This window comes from Camarhynchus parvulus, chromosome 1A (genome assembly GCF_901933205.1).
Source record: "Camarhynchus parvulus chromosome 1A, STF_HiC, whole genome shotgun sequence".
Lineage (NCBI taxonomy): Eukaryota > Metazoa > Chordata > Aves > Passeriformes > Thraupidae > Camarhynchus > Camarhynchus parvulus.
Genome location: NC_044586.1, coordinates 27,402,858 through 27,424,090, shown reverse-complemented (window position 1 = coordinate 27,424,090; position 21,233 = coordinate 27,402,858). Strand labels below are relative to the sequence as shown.

Genomic DNA, 21,233 nt, shown 5'->3' with positions numbered 1-21,233 from the left:
TAGAGGAGCTGAATCTCCATGCTAACCTCACAAGACCAGATCAGTACCAAGTAACCCAAAAAATGCTCTGCAAGGCTAGCATGGCTGTGAGGCCGGGAGCCAAGGGCAATGCCATGGCTGGCAGAGCAGCACCTGGTATTGAGGTTCAGCCAGGCATCCAGATTATCGGGCGAATTTGTGGTGATGAGGCAGGTCAGATTTGAAGATGGGAAGTCAGTCCACAGGTGAGGATAAGGCCTGGTGAGGTGGCTAGGGTCAGACAGAGCCCAGCAGGCTGGTCCATCATGATGGGAACAGTCTGAGGTCAAGCTCAGAAGTTGGTCCATGAGCCAGGTGCCCAGTCTAGTGATCCATTGTCACACCCAGGCATGACTTGTACCAGGCTGGAGACCAGCATTCCTGCCATATAGGAGCCAGCAGGGATTGTTGGTTCAGACTTGAGCTGCAGGAAGCTCCTGGCCCCACAGGCATTGGCCCCAGGTGAATGCTATCACAGCCAATAAAGCCTATTAGAAGCCTTGAAACCTTGATTAGGTGTTTGTTTGTTATTGGATTCCTCAGCTAATTGACTGCCACTTATATTGCTGATTTTTTCCCCTTAGAGATAGCATTTCAACAGGATAGCATACAAAATAGCAGAGAGAATGAGTGACTTGAAAATGCTTCTCATTAAGGCATGGTATATGTTTTTCTTTTGACTTACAGTCAGGTCATGTACTGTGTTTATCCTAAGGTAGTCTGTACACTTATTTAGGGTCGCAAAGGCAAAGATCCTAATATGAAGTTAGCTTGCACATAGTAGAAGCACTTGGGCCTTTTGAGCTCTGTCTAAAGAACATAAAGCCATCGAAAAACATTCGCTACACTGTTAATTTATAAATTTTGCAATTTAAAAATAAATTTCACCAGTCCTTTCAATACAATTGGGATTTAAAAATGTGTGCTTGATACCAGAGAGGCAAATGAGGATCATTTAGGTACCCTTTATGCTCTTTGATAGCAGTACTGCCTGAGAACAGGGAGAGTGTCAATCACAGCAATAGATACTTCTGGGTAAATCTTTCTATTCTCTGAGGGATAGGCTAGGCAGAATAGAATGCATAGATAACATCTGCAATTCCAATTATTTTACATGTCTACAGTCCTGGGTTTTTTATTAAAATAAACTTGCATATTGAGTAATTAATTTATATTTATAATATTCATGCATTTTGACAATTAGAAGTAGACCGTATTTAAATATTACATATAATGTAAACAAAAAATTGTATAACTAATTATTCTTTTATAGGTACTACATTCATGGAAAGAGTATGAACTTTCAGTAATTATCATTAACTATGGAAAAAAATTGTTGATCTCACCAGGAGTTTCACCTGGCCAGTCAGGAGATGTGAAAGCTGAAGAAACACGCACTGGCAAAGCAGTAAAAGTAGTTGCTCTGGTTTTTAATTTTTATTTTCTCTAAATTCTGTATTCTATTATTTTGAAGACTAGATTTATTTTTTTTTTAGTTCTAGAATCATAGAATGGTTTGTGTTGGAAGGGACCTCAAAGATCATCCAGCTCCAACCCCCAGCCTTGGATAGGGACACCTTCCACTAGACCGGGTTGCTCAGTGCCCCATCCAGCCCAGTCTTGAACGCCTCTAGAGACTGGGAGTCCCCATGTTTGACAAAATATGTTGTGCTAAAAAAGTCATGAACATAATTTCTATTTCATCAGAAAAGAAAAATAATACAATATTGATGAAATATTGTATATTATATTATGTACATATATTGTATATATTATCTCTATTATAAGATATAGATTTAGAAGTCTTGTGATCTAAGCTAAATTCCACTACTGACAAGCTGGTTTTAGTTAAGTTAAAGCTAAGCTTTCATAACAAAGCATTCAATATTTCAGAGACGTTCCTCAAGGGCATCCCATTTAGCTGCAATGGCAAAAGCAGCAGAAAATCTAAATTCTCTTGAATCAAGTCTACTCAAACTGACAGAAGCAGGTGGGTGTACTGTTGAAACACGTCTTACCTTTGCCTATGGAGTTTTCTATGGTTTGTTTGAAAAAACTACATTTACTGAAGAAGTCCTTTTATTTCTTATATCTTCCATGATGACTCAACCAAAGCAATAATGATCTTGGTAATGATCACCTGGTGATGATGTGTGTATTCATATTTTTTGTAATTTCCATTGGAACACTCGTTTCTTCTTTAAAAGGAATATTCCTTTGTGAACAGTTCTGCAAATATTTACATTCTTCCAATCTGTTTAAATTGGATTACATGTTATTTAGGCTTGCTTTATCTTCTTATATTAGAAAATGCAGTTGCAAAGACCACTGTCCATTTATAGCTTATCTCAATAATCCACCAATGCTAGTAGTAATGACCACTGCAAGAAATTTTAGTGGAGAAAACTCTCCCTGAAGAAAATTAACAGAAATTGTTCTTTTTGTGAGGGAATTGCATGCATGCTAGTATTTAACTACCTTTTACCTTGGGAATGAATAAATGTATTTTAAAATATCTTGGAGTCTGGATCAAGCACAATAATTTTCTGGCTAATAATCCTGCCAAAGTTGGATGAATTAACAAGTAAGAATTATAAAGAAAATTTGGTTAGAACTTAATCTCAGAGACACCACTGATTTGTAGTCCTTGTACTCCTTGGAGCCTGGTGGAGTAGTATAGGTTGGAAGGTATTTATTCCTCTTCTCAAAACACTATAGCTCCTTGTCATCTTGGCTGTCCTCTCAACTTTGCTATGTTGGTGTCTTGTGCTACAGTGCCCAAACTCAGGCACAGTAACCTAGATGGGGTCTCACAAGTGCTGAATAGAGGGGAATAGTCATGTCCCCTGACCTGCTGGCCATGCTGTTGCTAGTATAGCCCAGTATGCTGCTGGCCTTTGCTGCAAGACCACACCCCTCATGTTCTATTTATCATCCATCACCTCTGTTCATGCATTTGTTCAGAAGAGAAAGCATTCTTGTGAAAAATAGGATAAGGGGTGATGGAAAAATGCCATTAATCTGTACAATAATTATTCATTTTTTCTCACATTGATGCTTGCATTCCTGCAGAACAAGTCACATAAGGAAAGAATTCTGTAAGTTAATTGAAAATCATGTTGATTACTTAATAGAAAGTTAAATTAATAGATTGATCAGTTAGAAAAAACACACATTTTGAGTAGCTGGCAAATAATTGATCACTAAAGTCTGCTCTGTTGTTGAAATAGCCTATTTGTCAGTAGTTTCAGGATATAAATTGAGAAGAAGCCTTTTGGTGTGGCCATGCAAAGCTTACAGCTGTCCTTACAAATATGTATTCATGATTTAGGACAATGTGCACACCGGTAGGGCATGCTGTTAAAAACATTTTGGAAAAAGCCTTGTCATAGGAAATCCTTATAACTGGATCAACACTTAGTGTTCCATTAATGATAGTCTACAAGAAAAATGGAAAAGAGCTGAATCTGCTTCTTTCAAAAGAAGAGAAAACCAAAATATTTCACGCTCAGTACAATTTAAATTCTGAAATTTCAAATATTTTCCCATTAAAAAAAATTGGGACATATTTTTCTTTGTGAAAATGCCTATTTGGAGCAACATATTTTTGAACTTGTCAAATGGGAGAAAGGGTGAAGCACTAAGAAAGGGTGTCCTAAAAAGAAAATTTTTAAAAGTCTGCTTTTCCTGCTGGCTGTCCTACTTAGTTGGACATTATTTACATTCAACAGACCTAAAGTGACTGCTCTCACTGGAGATTTTAGCTATTGATCCACAATTACAACTGGTTCCAGAGTGCATTTTTAATCTTGCTTTTTTCAGGGATTTGCTGCATTGATATTTTTCAACCACAGGACTTGTCTAAGCACAAAATTTGTAGATTATTTTTTTTATTAAGGAAAAATAACAAGCAGTATGTGTAACATTGTTTTGGTGCTTGTCAGCTGGTAATGTTTAATCAGCTGTTGTGTTCAACTGCCAGAAGCTTGAATCCAGATTATTGTCCTATATATTCTGTATACTGCTCATAACTGTGTATTCTATATAAAGTATATTATTTATAGAATATAACTGAATTTCTCTACATCTATTTTTGTAAATATTTAGCTTAAGAAAAACCTCTACCTACTTATATTATCCATATGCAGAGCATGAATGTAAGCATTAGTCAATAGCAGTATCATGGGATCAGTTCTTGCTGTATAGCCTTAAATACATTTTTGTCGTGTCCTTTCTGCACATTCTTCTTCACATATGATTTTCATGGCTCTTTGTTAGACCTCTGATGAACTCCAGACATCCTCTCTCATGACAGTGAGAGATTTAAAAGCAAACTCTGTGCTAGAGAAGGATTTTTTTGTCAGTTATAAGTGGAGTCTCTATTGTATATTCTTACTGCTTTTCATAATGGATTTCATTTGGTTATTGATGCAGGTCCTGGAACACAGCTTACAGGAAAGGAGTCTCCTTTGTTACTCTACCCAGTAATTTCATGTTGGCCATCAGAACGTGCTTATCGAGAAGGTAGAGTAGTTGGTGTTTATATTAATTGTAAGGGCTCCTTTACTTCAGAAAGTTGCCAGTAAAGCAATCTCATTCTTGCTTGGAATAAGCTCTTGGGAATGTTACCTTCATTCATTTGGTTCTCAAATATACAAAATCAAGTGAAACATAGCTTATAAAAAGTTCTCACTATAAACACGTCGAGAATTGAATGCAACCAATTATTTGGGTGTTCATGCTAGGTCTATAAAATATTAATATTTTAAATTGAATCATGTATGTTTTCTAATAACCTTAGAAACAAGTAAATTTTAAAAATGTGCCAAATTTTTCAAAGATTCTCTTTGTATGGAATGTTCTCTTAAAATTGAGGTACCCCATTTCAACATGAAATTATTTCACTGGAAGAGGAATTCACAGAAATCTCTGTCTCTATAATGTTTGTAATTCTAGGAGTGTATTAAATAGAATGAGCTTATGATTCTGGATGCCCAATCAGAAGAAGCATTTAGCAACTGCCATTGTGTATCCCTGATTTTAGTGTCACTATGAGTACGCAACATGACATAAATAAGTGCTTTGAGGCGTACGTAGCTGTAATCCTAGCTGACTTCAGAATTCAGTTACAGCATAAACACCTGTGTTATTTGTTACTTTATTGCAGTGCTTAAATTCAAAGGCCACACTCGTTTCCTTGAGTTCTTCGTTTACCTTTTGCACAAAGTCATGAATGAAGAGAAGTTTCAGAGTGTTCTGGAGTGGGCAGAGAGTGTGGAAAATAACTTGAAAAGGTAGATCTCTGTTACAGTAGTGGTGAAAAACTACTGCTTAGGCTCATGAGAGTCACATTTGCAAAAGAAACTCTAAGTTGTACCCATTAGAAGACCCTTGAGGAGTAATTTCCCTGACTCCTAGTCTGCAGATGTTCCATGAACATGGATTACACAGGTATTATTATGGGGTGGTGGCATAGCTTGGGAAGCTATGATGGGTTAAATCAAAAGCAAACTGATCAGTGCCTACTATAGTGTCAAAAAATTCTGTGGGGAAAAGATAAATGGAGCCAAATTGTAGACACTTACCTGAGAAGATCCCGTTTTTAAAAAAGCACATCAGTATTTCTAAAATATGAAAGGCAAATAATCAGTGAAAATGAGATATATTTTAGGGAACAGGAATTGTGGTTACAAGAGACCAAAACAATAGGATGTGAAGAAGTTATTTGCAAAATTCTGTAATATAATTTGGGTAATGAAGAAAACTATTTTATTTTACTAGGCATTAGGAAGGTACTATGGTTGTTACTCACAAATTCAGATTTCTGTAATAAACTTTGAAAATTAACACTTCCTATTTTCTTAAGAGGATGAAGAAAAGAAAGTCTTTTGAATTTAAAACTGCAAATGAAATAGGAATTGCATGATGTGCTCTATATGTTCCCAAAGATAATCTTTTACTATGAAAGGAGTTTAACATGATGATTATTATGATGATGATGATTTTAAAAATATTTTTCATCAGGAGGAATGAGAGCTTCCTCGGTACTGATGGAATTTCAGCACAAGCAAGATCTCTCACTCTGGGAGAAAGCACAAGTGCTGCAGGAGTTCAGAAGGTGAGTTTTATTTTTAAGGAGTTGTGTGTTTTTACTGGGTAGCAATACCATAAGAAGAAAATAAGTTTTCAAAAATTGTCGCATAAAAATCTTATCTAGAGACAGTTTCTAAAATTTGGGATACAAACTCTAGTCCTCAGCTGACCTCTGCACTTCTAAAACCAGGAAGAAAAGTTGGCATGGGATTCATATGAAAGACCAACAATTGTCTAAGTACAGTACTTATTTTTGTGAGTAATTTTTTGTGGTTAACTCCTTGTGCAGATGTTCTAATTGCACAGTAAAGGCTTTTTGTTCAGATTTAATTTAAAATAAATTTTTGCTTTTCCTGGAAGATACAAATAATCTTAATGGATTTGTATTATTTTGCAGGAAGAGCTTTCTCCCTCATAATCCTCTAGTAATGTTGAAATACTGTTAGCATCTGAGATAGATTAGGAAAAGGATTTTTCTGTCTCTGTTTTTGCATTGCAAAGTTTTACTGTTTATAATATTAGGAAAAGAACTATCATTATTTCTGTGATGAAAACACTGGTATATGAAAGAAAATCTTTAGGGACCTGGCTGGCTTCTTTGTGTCAGGCATTTGACGTGTACTTTCCAGAAAAATGGTGATGTTTTCTAGAATTTTTAAGTACTTCTTTTTCTGACAACAATTTCCAGATTTTTTTTTAATGTTCTGTTCCTATGTAAGCCAAACTGCTCTATACCCCAGGTGATTGATAATGTAGGTATAAATAAGTATTTGAAGTATATGTAAGATTTTGATGCAAGATTTTTTTTAAAGGGAAAGAATACCTCACCTTCAGGAAAACCAAAGGCATCACCTTCAAAGAAACCAACAAAACAAGCTGTGCCTCAGAAAGGACCTCTCAGAGAGTATTTAATGAAAAATCCAGATGTAATGAAATCTTCAGAAGCACAAAAGTAAATGAACACAGTTTTCAGCCTCATGTACCGAAAAAAATAGTTTGAAATTTAGATTACAATTAAGTGTGTATTTTAGTTTTTGTATTAGAGCAAAGACACTAATTTCTGCACAGTCCTCTCATTTTTCTGATGTAGTTTAGTATAAAATTGGTTTCCACTCAATGAAACAAAATCTGTTGCATTTCTGTTTAATAGCTGTTAATGATTTCAAGTTTTTGTATTAATAATCAGAGATTGTATTTGAGTTTTGTTAGCTTGAGCATGTTGATTTATCAAGGTGGAAAAGCTCTGATAATCTGTATATTATAAGGCTTTTCAAACTGTGTTGGGGAGTTTATCTGTTACAAAGCTAATACAAATATTTGTTATTAAATAATTAACTTAGTAGTAGTAGTTTCAGAATGATTTTTGTGGTCCTTGTGCTAGTCTTTTTGGACTGTCTGTCTTGTAGCTTCCCCAAAACTGTTTTTGTTTAAAAAAAATATAATTCACCTCTTCTTTTGGCAGGTATTTGTTTATATTTGGTTAACTTGCCAATAACTTTAACTTCTGACCTAAAAGAATGTGTAGTACTCATAATTTGGTCCTTTGGTCACTTATGGTAATTAGCAAATAGGAAACTGTAAATATTTGCACATAAGCAATCATGTAACTGATTCTGGAAGTGTTTTAAATAACCTAAAAAAAGTTTCCATATAATCTTCTAAATATTTACCTAAACCATCCAAAAATGTTATTATTCCTCCTTGAGAGAAGAAACCCTACCTTACGTAAAATGACTTTCATGGCTTTCAGCAGAAGAGAGGATGTTAAACCTATCTTGGGTTTTTATCAGCTACTCTTTTGTATGTGGTATACTATTCTGCCCACATTTTAAAGGTGAAAAACAGGCAGAAAAATAATTTAGATTAATAAAAGAATCAGTTTACAGTTAATTTTTAAAAAATGAGATTTGGTTTGAATACAGCATTGTATGTTTGTGAAATAATACAGATTTTTTTCATCTCTCAGAGAAACCTTAAAAAACTTTGGCTGGAAAGGCAGGCACCCAGATTTGAAATACCATGTTCTCTTCTTACTGGATGTGCTTAACTACCAAAGCAAAGCAATTAAAAAACCCCAAAATCCAGATTTATAGTATAATAGAAGACGCTCCTGAATTGACTTTGAAGCACATTATATTTGCTATAATAATCTGTACAATTCAGGGACAAATAACTTCAAAATGATCTAAACTCTTTAAAGTACTAAGACAATTATCTTATAGAAGCTGGTAAAATATAAAATGGGATTTGTTGTGTGTTAAGTGCACGTAAAGAGGGAAAGCACAGTTGCTTTTCTTGACTAAACCAAAGTCTTTTATTTAGAAATATGTCATATGCTTATGCATATTAATCTGGGGATATGCAAAGGAGTAGTGGTGTATCTTTACCAGGGCTTTTTTTCTAGAGCTTCAAGAAAACAGAGTTTCATTTTTTGCTACTTCATATGTTTTGGTTTAGCAAAGCCAAGGATAAATTGAAGAAATTAGCTCATGAAACCTTAGTGATGCTGCTGACTAAATATGTAATCCGAAGTCACTTTTGTCAAATGTGTCTTGAAGAGATGCCCTGGAAGTCTCAGATGAATATCTATCTGGCCCTTGCACACTACCACCTATTTAAAAAGAACCTGGAAGGGCAATATAACATTGGAATTAGTGGTTCACAGCATCTGGACAGGTACATCTTACTGCGCTATCAGTGATTGCTATTAATAGAGATTATTGTGTTATTGCTGTTACTGCAGACAGATCTGAATTACAATATATTCATATGAACAGTTCAGCTTTCAAATACAAATTACTTGTTACTATGTAAAAAGTTTTGCTTTCCATCCTGTGGACATCAGGCACAGTTTTGGTTGCTAAATTCATTGGCGAGATGAAAGCTTTGAAATACACTATACTAAGTTATTTCTTGGTTCCTTATAACATTTGGCTATCATTCATTGTGTCTTATTCCTGAAGCTGCTGGAAAGGAATCACTTCTGAGACACTGAATTTTGTGTATGTACATAAAAATTCTTTTTGATATCATATGTGGAGGTTTTTTTTGTGTTTTCTTCTCTTTCGCCCATTTTGCAGTTACGATATTTTGAATCCTGAGATATTCTCATTAAACAGTTCTGGCACTGTATTGGCAAGGGAAGCTGCAGATGAGAACACAGGAAAACCAAGTCCTTCTCTCCTTGAAAAGTCAGAAGAGACTGAAACCCAAACCTGTAAGAATTTTTATTGGTGCGCAACTGAAATCAGTTTCAACTTAACTTTTTGTTTCTCTTGATTTCTGGCTGTCTTGACCTCCATCATTAGTTGTCCACATCACCTTTGGATAAACAGTCAGTCATGCCAAGTTAATAGAAGACATTTCTAGGTTTCAGTTGTTCTCCAGATTTTTTTGGCATACCTAGTATAACAGAAGTCATAGTAAGTGATGTGGCATATCTAATAATTCTGAGTTGTTTAATCTATTAATAAATATGTTACATTTTATCAATTAGTTATTCTTTATCCTATAATTTATTAGTAAATTTGTTAGTTTGAAAAAGAACAATGATACTAGCTTTAGGTTTGCAGGTACCACACTACCTACGCGTATTAAATTGATAATATTCCGAATGATTCTGAATGCATTGATAATTTCTTTCCGTTTCTGAGCTTTGTAATTGATAGGTAGTTTCCTTTACATTTCCTAGCAGGTCAAAATTTCCCTGGGTCGTTCTGTAAGTAGTTTTTAAAGTTATAGACTGAAGCTTATTATTATGTTTCAAATTTTAAGTAGAATTTAATTTTCCTTCTCTACTGCTTTCTCCCCTGTGTTTCCCTGTGTCAGAAGCTACCTCAGGAACAATTTATTTTCTCCCACTTTTATTTAATTTCTCTGTCTTTCACATTTAACATTTATTATTATTCTAGATATTTTTAGTCTATGAGGTTCCAACAGGAGCCAAAGGGCTCCTATCTGTGGGTAATTGTGAAATGCAGGACTTTGATTTCCTCAGATGTCAGTGGTAGTGTACAAGTCAGCACAAAGTCTGCATAGGCTCCAGAAGTTCAACAAGTAGTCACAGGCCTGGTCTTTTCAATATCTCTTCAGGGACACATTCTTGCCACAGCAGTAAAGATCAAAATTCTCCTGTCTTTCCATGTAGGACTTCCTTAGGTAAAATCAGCTGTCCTCTTTGCCTTCTCCAAGGAGGTGTGACAAAAACTAGGACATGAATTTCTCTGTCTCACTGGTTCTCTTTGCGACAGCCTACTTTTACAGAAACACCTTTGCCTTGATGCTTACCAGTGATGCTTACCAGTCACTGAGACACACTGAAATTGGCTGAAACATGATAAAAGTCCTCTTTACTATCTCCTAGCATTTGCAACAGTTATGGTTAAAAGAATCATGTAAAATGTGTAGTTTGCCATAGAGTTAAAGTATTATATAGGAATTAGCTTTTGTGTGAAACCTATAGCTCAGATATTACCATATTCCACTATCATGAACCTTTGCCTTTCCCCTTGGGGAATGTTTGAGAGTGAATTAAATAATGAAGGAATTCTACACATACCACAGAATTTATCAGAAATCCTCCTTTCTTCCTAGCATCTCCTTTAAGAGGTTTCTGTTTAAGAAAGATTCTTGCAAGCTTGCCCGGACATTTCTTGTTGTGGTGATTTCTTCCTAGAACTTAAATGAGGATTGTGTTTTGATTTTGAGGCTGAAAGCTATTTGGTACCCATTAGTATTTTGCTCAAACTCGTTTTCATCCCAATTCCTAAGAAAAAGAATTTCATATTTTAAATATCATAACCTTACAAACATGATAACCTTAACATTGGCATTTCCTAACATTCAAGTATTTAGCTGCCACAGGAAAATCCTAGCTGATTGGTTTTCTCTTTTTTTTTTTTTTGAGAACTTCAACTCAATTTTAACAAGGGAGCTTTTTGTTTTCAGCTACAAGTAAATCTCCTAAAACCAGAAATAAACAGAGTCGAACTCCTCGAAGTCGAACAGCAAAGACTGACAAACAGGACCAGGTTCCATCAAATGCCCTTTTACTGAAGCATTTTACAAGCATCTTCTTGCATTTGAAAAGAGCAGTGGTAAGATGTGGTTGGTTTCTTATTAAACTATATATTACTAAGTATTAGTAATTAATGCATTAAGCATGTCTTGCAATACTTACTACTTTTTACTTGAAAATACCTCAGAAAATAAAAAAAAATCACTGTTTAAAAGTAATGTTTTCTCATTTTCTGAAAAATATCCAAGTACAATATATGAAATGTCAGCCATATCACCTGTCATAATATATATTTCTATAAAGCATTCAATAATTTATGTAATTGTTCTCTTTTCATTCTACCTTTGTAACTTTCCTCCTCATGTTTGTTAAATTTTTCTAAAAATACTTGTAGATTTAACTTTCTCTTTATAGGTCTTAGTGAATCTCACACTAGAAACGGGAGAACCAGTGGTTGAAGGGAAATGCAGACTAACTACTCTTCCCATAAAACCTTCTAACCACAAGTAAAAGCACACATATAGGTGGTGTGAATTTATTTTTATTTCTTAGTCTCACACCAAAACCGACAATTAAATTCAAGTATAAATTAGTACTTCTATGAAAAGGTAAAAATTAAGGTTCTGTAATGCCTAGACTGTAATTGTGAAAGATTACTTATGCCTAAATTTTGCAATAAAAGAATGAAGCTTTTAATTTCTGCCTTTCCAAGGTATAGTTATATTTTGAATGGTATACACAGGTTCTTGCTCACCGTGGTGGCCACTGGACATTGCTTCAAAATGCTTGTCGAGATCTTTGGAGCTATACTCAAGAATTTCAAGTGATTGCTAACCAGTCACATTCCCATACGGGTGCATTTCCCATCACCTGGGATCTTCTTTCCAACACCATCTGGTTGCCATTTTATTTTGCATCAGACATGATCATTGATATGATAATTGACCTACAAGCAAGCAGTTCTCTTAAGGTAAAAATTATTTTATTAAGACAACTCTTGATTATCACATTTTCACTAGAGAGAGTTTTCTCTTTCTTGTATTATATTCTGGTATCTTCAAGTTATTCCCTGTAACAAGTTTTTTAGATGATTACAGTACTTTCTGATCTCTGTAATTGATTTTGTCCTAAAAGCACATTTGACAATAACAGGTATAATAATGTTTCTTCACTGTAGATTGTGGATCCTGAAGGAGAGTTTTGCATTCCCAGTTTTTTAGGAGGTATTGTGGATGAGAATGGTGGTTCTAGTCTTCATCCCCAGCCTCCCATGGATGATGTGAATGTGGTTGACCTGAGGTGGATATGTAATCTGGTTCTTAAAACAATAGAATTGTTATATCACATGAAGAAGTGGGAAGCACTGGTACACATAGCTGTACAATTTAACATATTTACACAGTAAGTTATACCAACTCTAATAAAAACTAAAAAAGTTAACATTATCTAGTTTAATATACCATTATATTGCTTAATTACTACACTTTGGTTCTGGTTTTTTTTTTTTCCAGTGAGAGGTTCACAGAACAAGTGAGTCCACTGCTGGTGTACGCTCAGAGGCAGCTGCTGGAGAGGATACAGCAGTTCAGTGGCTCAGATAGCCATGAATCTCATTTCACAAAGTATCTGTCTGATGATGCACAAAAGGTGAAACACAGATTTCTTTTTGAGGCACTGACTCTTAATGTGAGCTAAATGTGGAGAAGCACTCTCACTGATTGGCTTGATATGCTTTCTGATATGTTCCCAGATAGTCAATTATAAGAAATTAATGAACACAATTGATTGAAGAGCATGAAAAGGATTGTATGACATGATACCAAGAGCAGCAGGTGACCCAGAGGACATTTCTTCCATGCACAACATACCCATTCCCTATTATAAGCCCAAATCTAATTTCATGTTATTTCTTGATGCCACTCTTTTAACCTTAAAATATTTATTTGGATATTGCTTTGCTTCTGCATTGGAGCACTGCTCCTAAAGTTAATAAAATTGATTTAAACCAAACACAGACAATGTCAGTTAAAAAAACTTTAAAAAAACTTGATTACCACCAAAAGAAACCCTAAGCAGCTCAGCAAGTTCCTCTCATTAAAATGCAAGGCTCTATATATTTGCTAAACAGTGCCAGTTGGAAATTTTTCATTGAATTAGCTATTAGAAATTAGAGCTTCCCATTTTTTTAAAATGTAAGGTTTATTTCTAAGTTTTGCTGAGGTCAGTCTCACTGATATTTTTAGGATGTTTCTATCACTAAAGTAAAGAGAAGACTTGAAGGAAAGGAGGGGGAAGTGGGATTTGGAGTACCAAAGTGGTTTGTTCTGAACAACCACATGGACATGGGGTTCAGGAGCCATGATCTTGCCACAGCACAGTGGTGCCCAGGGCCTGCAGGGACTCTGAGGGCGCCCCTGGCTCACAAGGGCAGCTCAGGAGCTCTGTGTTCTCTGTTCCTGCTGGCTCTCTCTGGCCTGGCCATTCAAACATGGTCCTTTGTCTATAACAGGACACCATAGCAATCACCTTCATAGTGCTGGTAACTGAGCTGTGGAAAAGTAATCATAGTTTTGAAAGACAGCTAATAGATTAAGGACTAGTGTTAGCTAATAGTAATAAGGATTTCAGGTAAGAAATTTGGAGTTTATGGTTACATTTCATAAATAAATGCCATTCAGAGAATTCTAGAACTAGTTCTGTTGGTCCTTCTGCTTCTGAAGTGGTGTAACTACATTAGCAAAATAAAAAGTCTTTTGTGGATTAGTCCTTTATAGAAGTCTGGAGGTTTGCTTCTCTGCCAAAGTTAGGCTGCTGTTGTTACTTGCTTAGAGCTATTTTGTACTTCTGTATTTAGCATTCCATTGTGTTTCCCAGGCAACATGTCTTTTAGGCATACTTAGTGACAGGTTCAGTGCAAGCATGCAGTCATCTGGAGAAAAAAAGGTGGAATATTTGCAGAACATCAAGGAGTTGCTAATGATTATGGCAAATACCAAGTAAGAGACAAGTTTAGTGCAGTAACTTCAAAACACTTCTATCCAATATTTAGGTGTGAATGTTTCGCCTCTTGCTGACAAGAGTACTAGTTATGGGCCACTGGTGTCTTTCTTAATTAGTCCTCTTTTTATTTTGTCATGTGACTGAGTATATAGATATTTAACTGTAAGAACTAAATGTTAATTTTTCTTAATATTATTCAGTTCTTATGAAACAAATCCTGCATTTTTAGATGAGATGCAGAAACTACATAGGGTACAAATTACAGCTGCCTGTTGCTCGTTCTGCCAGTGAAGGGGTTTTTCCTGGATGCTTTCTCAATCCTCCAACGAATAATGATTCTGCAGGTCAGAGCACAATTCAGTATTGTGTGTTCTCTTTTCTCCCAGAGTTTTGTCTTTGTTTCATACTGACTTTTTTTAATTCTGTTTCCTTTCCTTATAGTCTTCCACTTCTCCTACAATTTGTCTTTTATTATAAATGGAGCTTTGTCTTCAAATTCTTGTTCTTGATATTTTGAATAGATTGTAATGTTGTCAAGATCTTTCAAAATATATTCAGACTATGTCTGAAAGCAGAGAAAAGCAGGTGTCAGATAACCTACTGCCTCTGAGGGAGTGTGGTGGTCTTGGTCCAGCTTTCTTTGTTATTTTTGGATACCCAGCAATATACCCATAAGTTAGTGTGAATCAGCACTGTTATTGACAGAATTAGTGTTCCTAGTGGTTAATAATTTGCTTTAATTAATAAAGCAACAGGAAAAAAGGGGAATATTTTAATATAGTTTGGATGTTATGAACATGTTCAAATATATTTTACAGGCTGATTTACTAACATTATTTATTTACATATTACATTTTTTTTCTCCATAATTATTAATTAGCTTTAGATCACAATCAAGCAAAAGCCCTAGTTTCTGTGCCTCTTGATGTGAATGATACACTGAAATGTTTTAAAGAAACTCTAGAAAAATCCAAATACCAAAGCAGAGCACTGAGACACAGCAGGAAACTACTTTCATTATTTCTTGCACACACACAAGGTGAGTGCTTCACTGAAGTGTTTTGCCCTTAATAAAGTGTATATGCAGTTAAAATAGCAAAGAGTGAAAGCAACAGATTTTTCTAAATTCAAGCTTTAGTTACTGACAATTAAAAAAATATAGAATATGAAGTTAAATTTGAAGTTCTATAAGCACAAACTCTCAGCCTTATTTCCTATGATTTGTCTAATAGTTGGATTTTTTTTTCATACAGCGGTGTAACCTGTCTGTCTGCAGCCATACCTCTGTCAGAGACTGACTGGTAGATCTTCCCAAGTTTATTTTCACTAACAGAGCACATACACTTTGGTTACACTGACCAATGAATTATGTCCAATGAGTTTAATTAGTAAACACACAGAATTAGAGCATAGGAAACCAAATCGAAATAGAGTACACAGGAATTTTTTATTACTTTGATTAACATGGTTTGGAAATATTTGGGGTGCTAGAAATATAGCAAACTGATCATATAAACAACTGATATAATCATATAAACAAACTGATCATATAAATCACTTTTCCTATCTAGAAAATGCTGGAAGAGCAATCAGCAGTCATATCTCTTCAAGCAGGAAGCTGAAATTTAGCGCGGTAGATGAAGTGATATTTCTACCAACACCGTGTGACCTTTCTCAAGAAAAATATAATTTCTCCAGTATGGTTGAGGGAAGACCAATACCAAAGTCACACCTTTCAGTAATTATATCTTCCTATGAACAAACAATAGGTAATTTTTTTTCATAAATTTCTGCTTGCAGATAAAAAGTAACAACATTCTGCCTATCTATGTTTATGTATGTTTATTCCATTGGTATTTTTCCTCTGTCAGACAACTGTAACTGTCCGAAGGCTGGTTTGTAGGAATGTACAACCTTCTTCCTCTTGATTGAGGAAATCTGCATTAGATCCTAAACAAGCCACTAGTTGGTTCATAATTGTTATGGTCATCTCATTTTATGAAAAAGCATTACTTCAGTGGTGTTATGCTGATTAATCCCCAATTCAGAATTTGATAGAATGTTTAGCAGATTCATTTTAATTCCATGACATTTTTTTTTCCCTAGCAAACAGACTTTAGATTCTGTGCATTTGGATATGTGACTTAGTTACTTGGGTTCCATCTTACGTTCTGGTATGGCTTTACTCATACAGTCACAGCTCCTGATTTTGCTGTATGACTAAACAGGTCAAGTGTAGTAGCTCTAAGTGGTTTTATTTGCCGCATAGGTTCCAAAAATGTGTCTGTGAGAGTGCTACTGTGCTGTATGCAGGTAGAGTTGTTTAGCAGGGCCAATGACCTGCTTTCCAGTTTATCTTGTGAACAGGAAGACATTTGAGAGGCCTGACAAAACAAAAATACAAAAGATTATGTAAACAGGTCCATATATCTTATTTTTGCTTTCAAAGTTAGTTGTAATAAGAAATGGTACATTTGAAGGTAAAATATACAAGACCAATAAATTAAAAAAAATATTAATGCATTGAGTTATATGTGAATTCATGTCTACTCATGCTGAATTTGTGCAAGGTTTGGTAACCTTTTTAATGATATGATAATGTGGGTTTTTTTTAATTGATGAAAAATAAATTACAGGAATCCTTGAAATGAGTAGCCAGAGAGACCTCAAGGTACAGGCTCTACATGAACTTGGAAATCTTCACTTTTATGCTGGAAATAAAAGGTACATAGTTACTGGATTAAAAAAGAGCGCAGTTTCATTTTTTTTAATTGTCAGTCCTATACCTCTCAACTGTCTTGTAAGTTCTTGTGCTGTCCGTTAGTTCTTTCATCTAACTTACTATTAGCTGTATTTTGAGAGGGCTTTTTCCTATACATTGTTTATTTTTCTTAGCTACCTAATCGCCATTAAGCAAATTAATGTGATACATTTTTGTGTTTTTAAGAAGTAATGTCTATGGCTTGAGGATTTAATTTGAGTCCCAATAAGTCTCTTGACCAGGAATAGTATCTCTTTTTTTTTGTGTTACAGAAACTCTATTTCAGTTTTTGACCCAATCAGAATTAGTTAAATCTCAGGCAATAAAGAAAAAATGAAGCAGGTCTTATCTTCCACTTTGGAAAATGTCAGCAATATGATGGTATTTTTTATGTTACAGAGCTGCTTTTAAATACTGGTGTCAGTCCCTTGATGAAACACTCAACATTGCTGATGCTCTTAACACCTGGCAAGAGTTAAGTTTTCCAAAAGATGCTACAGACTGCTTTGCAGTTGGAAGATCAACTGATATAAGTGAGAAATTTCTTTCTCAGGCTGGAGTTTGGGGATGTTTACATGCAGCAGTCCTAGTGGCTAAGATAGCTCAGTAAGTATCATACCCTTATATGTATTTCTATCCTATTTTAAACAAATTGCTCATCCAAGATATGAGGCAACTTCAAATTAATTAAAAACCAATAATGAGTTGTTATAAAAGGACTCATCAAAAGCAGAGTAATTTTTCCTTTCAAGGAGAAATTTGCTTCTTTGGAGAATATTGTTTTTTCCCTTTTCTAGAGTGCTCATCTTTGATCATAAATGCAGCTGTATGTTATATGGAGAGATCATTAAAAGAAAACAAAATGATAAAAAGTCATAAGTGCAAGGATTTTACAGTCATATTGATTTTCAATCAAAATATTTCATTTTCCAAGTTACTGCACAGATTAATATATCTTGAGGTCAGATTTACTGCCTAAAGTACTGGTTTTCTGGTGAATTAGTACTCAATGAAATTTGAATTACTGTATAAAAATCTACCATCAATAAATATTTCCATCCAGTACTCCTTCACTGCTGGTAAAACACTGTGAATGTAATTCTGAGCTGTTCCTCAATGTACTGTACAAAATATAAATCTAGAAGTACCCAAGGTATCATTAAATGACCTTAGATACGCTATAACCATGAAAGGGCAGAGTTTCATCTTTGAGTAAATTGCTTTACCTGTGAAGCAGGTTGTATTAATAGCACTGTAAAAGATAAGCCAAGGTAGCTTTGCAAGTAGTAGCATGGGTATTTCAGGATGAAGTGGCATTGCCACACTTAGAATTAGCACCCAAAAGGAAAAGGAATGAATTTAACTTACAAATGACATCTCTTCTAATTCAGAGCTGTGGTTCAGTCTTGGGTCCAGTTAGGTGAGACCAAGTGCCCAGCTGCCTTTACAGGTCTTTGTGGCACCTATTTGCTGCACTGGATACTATCCCTTTGCTGCTAATATGTCCATTCCAAACCCTCAGGTGGTTCTTTTGTGTTTAGACCTGACTTGGGCTGTTAAATATCTTTCTCTTGAGTTGCTCTTTCTACAACAACTTAGTCATAGGCTGTAAAATGCAGATGAAAGGATTCTAATATTGAAGTAAAGATTTCTAGGATTGTTAATCATAGGACTATCTTGCTACCAGGATGGTTTAAGACTCTGGTGAGGAACTGTGTGGGAATCATTACATTTAGCTAGACACCTGCCATGTTAAGCTCCATGTGTTACTTATCTTAGGCTTCCTTTTTGGAAAGAAATACACTTTAAAGTGTGAGTTGCCTAATCTGCTTTATCTTTTTAGTTTTGCATGAGATGGAATTTGCACTTAGATTGCTTGTGTTTCTCCTGTAAGTTTGAAGATAATCTAGACAACTCCCTTTGTCTACATATGTCTTTGGTCAAAAGCTTCTTTGCATGGTGTGGCTGAGCACCTATTTAAAAACAGGCAGTTGTTTTCAGTAGGAAAAACATCTAAATTGTGTTAGTATTATTATCACATTAGACTAAAAATCCAAGGATTTTAATAATTTATATTGATGAGTACATTAATCATTAATATTTCTTATTATTTGTTGTGCTTTAGGTATATAACAACATCAAAGATAAGATTAAGAACAAAATACAGCTATTTTTCTGCAATCCTTTTTAAGGTAAGAATGCAATTTCAGTTCATATTCATGAAGTTAACAAATTGCTTCTAAAATGATCCTCTGTTAAAATAATTCTCTTTTTGTTTTGGTTGTAAAGGAAAAATGGAGATCACAGGTAGTTGACAATTTATGCATATTAGATACAATGTTTTTATTCTTTGTTTTTTAACATTATTTCTATATTATAGCCTAAAAATTATCACTTCAATAGGAGGCTAGAGTGTCTCAGAGAGAAAATACTGAAAACGGAAGATGACTAAAACATTTGATAATCAAATATATTTTTCTTCTCTTGAAGTATTCTGCTCAGGAAGAGCTGGATGGCATCAACAACAGCAGAGTGCTGTCTTTTGTATCTGTAGAGTCTTCACAGATTGTCTTAAATTTTCCACCAAGAGCACAGACTCTTTAGAAAAAAGCAATTTTTGAATATTTTTTAGCACTGAAAAACATTATTTTGTAATACTAAAATCTGAACTCTATAATAAGTTTGCTCTAAAACCAGAGGATATTAAAAATGATCCTGTTTCACTCACAAAGAATATAAGATCATTAAAATTAAGTTTGCAGACTTTCAGAAAAAGGACCTATAGAGAAAAAACCCAGTGTTTCAGTTTGCTTTTAAATGGAAGTTAAGAGGTCAGTTTCAAAAGTAGCACAGGAAAAAGAACTGCAAGTATTCTGCCAGTTATACTCTACCGGGATCGATGATTACTCATCCCAGTGCAGCTTCAGGAAGTTAGCTGGTTTCTTCCAAAACCAAGCAATGTCACTGTCTGATACCTTGTGTCATGATTGTGACTGTGCGACCTGTCCTAGGCCACATTGGAAAACTTATTAAGTTCACCAAAGGGAGAACAAGTTGAAGAAACAAAGGTAAAGGAGAATTTTTACTTGCTTCTAGCACTGTAATTGCTGAACAATTACAAAGCTGAACAATGGTGGTTCCTCCTTTCGACAGAAATGGTAGCAAGCATTTTTTCTCATTGTATAACAGTAGAAATAATTGCGACTTGACTGAAGTGGGTCTGATATTAATTGGGATAGAAGCAGCTTGCAGGGTGATTGTCTTGAAAAATATAATCAATTACTGTCACTGCACTGCAAGAAGTTCAAGCCGTAATTTGTTCCTTGAATTGGAAAGCTTTTATAACCTTGTTTAAATTCCACCTCTGGTGTAGGCTTTAGGCTTGTTAATATCTCCGATCTGAGTGTAAATGCAAATTTCTCTAGGATATAATTGTTAATTATACCAAGATAAGCACAATTGGGAAGGAATATCCAACATCATATACAGTGTTAGCATTCTTCCCTTTTCAAGAGAGAACATTTAAATTATTTCCTTGAATTTCATATTAGTTTTTAGTTATATGATTTAGGCCATGCTAGCTGACCTAGTTAAAGGTGGAGCTAGAGTGAAACAAGCTTTGAACTGGCTTTATAGTCAGCAACTCTCCCAGAAATGATTAAATTTCATATTAGCTTTAAGTTAAATGATTTAAGCTGCATTGACTGATAAGCTGCACTACCTGACCTAGTTAAAGGTGGAACTAGCTTTTAACTGGCCCTAAAGTCAGCAACTCTCCCAGAAACAATGGGAGGCATGCTGTCCTTAAACTATTTACAGCTTGTTTATTTCTCCATCAACTTCACACATAAAGCATTTTTTCTAGAAATGTATTCAATATTGTGGCTGGAAACAGCTGAATAATTAAGGCATTGATGGAGTTGTGTTTATGAAGTCATTTATGAGTTGAAGTTTATGGTGTCTCACTAATACCTGTACACCTTTTCACAAAGAATTCATTGTTATTACTTTCAGACTCTGTTTAGAGCTTCTCTTCCACATCCAACAGCTGACTGTGACTTTGCACAATATGAAACAAATATTCTTATTCCTGGTATTGACCTGTTCTCTGATCGCTACAGAGCTGATATCTCTACTGTAGTTGCAAGTCTGAATTTCATTATGTTTGAACTACATTGTGCGAAACAAAATTTAATAGTAAGTATTTGTTTCTGGTCTGGAAATGATTTTTAATACACCTAATCTTACTTTCTTGTGTGGGCTTACTTATGAGATAACCTCACTAGCAAAATACCCCTATGGCTAGGTTCTGTGGCGCTCAAAACAAGTATAGCTTGCTGCATA

The 21,233-nt window shown here is 34.9% G+C and overlaps 1 protein-coding gene across 1 annotated transcript in view; it reads left to right on the top strand.

Moving 5' to 3' along the window:
* Positions 1 to 21,233, top strand: part of CFAP54 (cilia and flagella associated protein 54) — a 122,437-nt gene that overhangs the window by 64,025 nt on the left and 37,179 nt on the right. Inside the window, exons 29-47 of the mRNA XM_030960822.1 lie at positions 1,292 to 1,426; positions 1,912 to 2,008; positions 4,453 to 4,542; positions 5,186 to 5,312; positions 6,043 to 6,136; positions 6,924 to 7,063; positions 8,569 to 8,787; positions 9,192 to 9,328; positions 11,059 to 11,207; positions 11,871 to 12,098; positions 12,306 to 12,529; positions 12,640 to 12,775; positions 14,358 to 14,472; positions 15,015 to 15,167; positions 15,700 to 15,897; positions 16,765 to 16,852; positions 17,289 to 17,495; positions 19,015 to 19,081; positions 20,904 to 21,086. Coding sequence (XP_030816682.1) covers positions 1,292 to 1,426; positions 1,912 to 2,008; positions 4,453 to 4,542; positions 5,186 to 5,312; positions 6,043 to 6,136; positions 6,924 to 7,063; positions 8,569 to 8,787; positions 9,192 to 9,328; positions 11,059 to 11,207; positions 11,871 to 12,098; positions 12,306 to 12,529; positions 12,640 to 12,775; positions 14,358 to 14,472; positions 15,015 to 15,167; positions 15,700 to 15,897; positions 16,765 to 16,852; positions 17,289 to 17,495; positions 19,015 to 19,081; positions 20,904 to 21,086 — 2,787 coding nt within the window. The remainder of the gene's footprint in view (positions 1 to 1,291; positions 1,427 to 1,911; positions 2,009 to 4,452; positions 4,543 to 5,185; positions 5,313 to 6,042; positions 6,137 to 6,923; positions 7,064 to 8,568; positions 8,788 to 9,191; positions 9,329 to 11,058; positions 11,208 to 11,870; positions 12,099 to 12,305; positions 12,530 to 12,639; positions 12,776 to 14,357; positions 14,473 to 15,014; positions 15,168 to 15,699; positions 15,898 to 16,764; positions 16,853 to 17,288; positions 17,496 to 19,014; positions 19,082 to 20,903; positions 21,087 to 21,233) is intronic.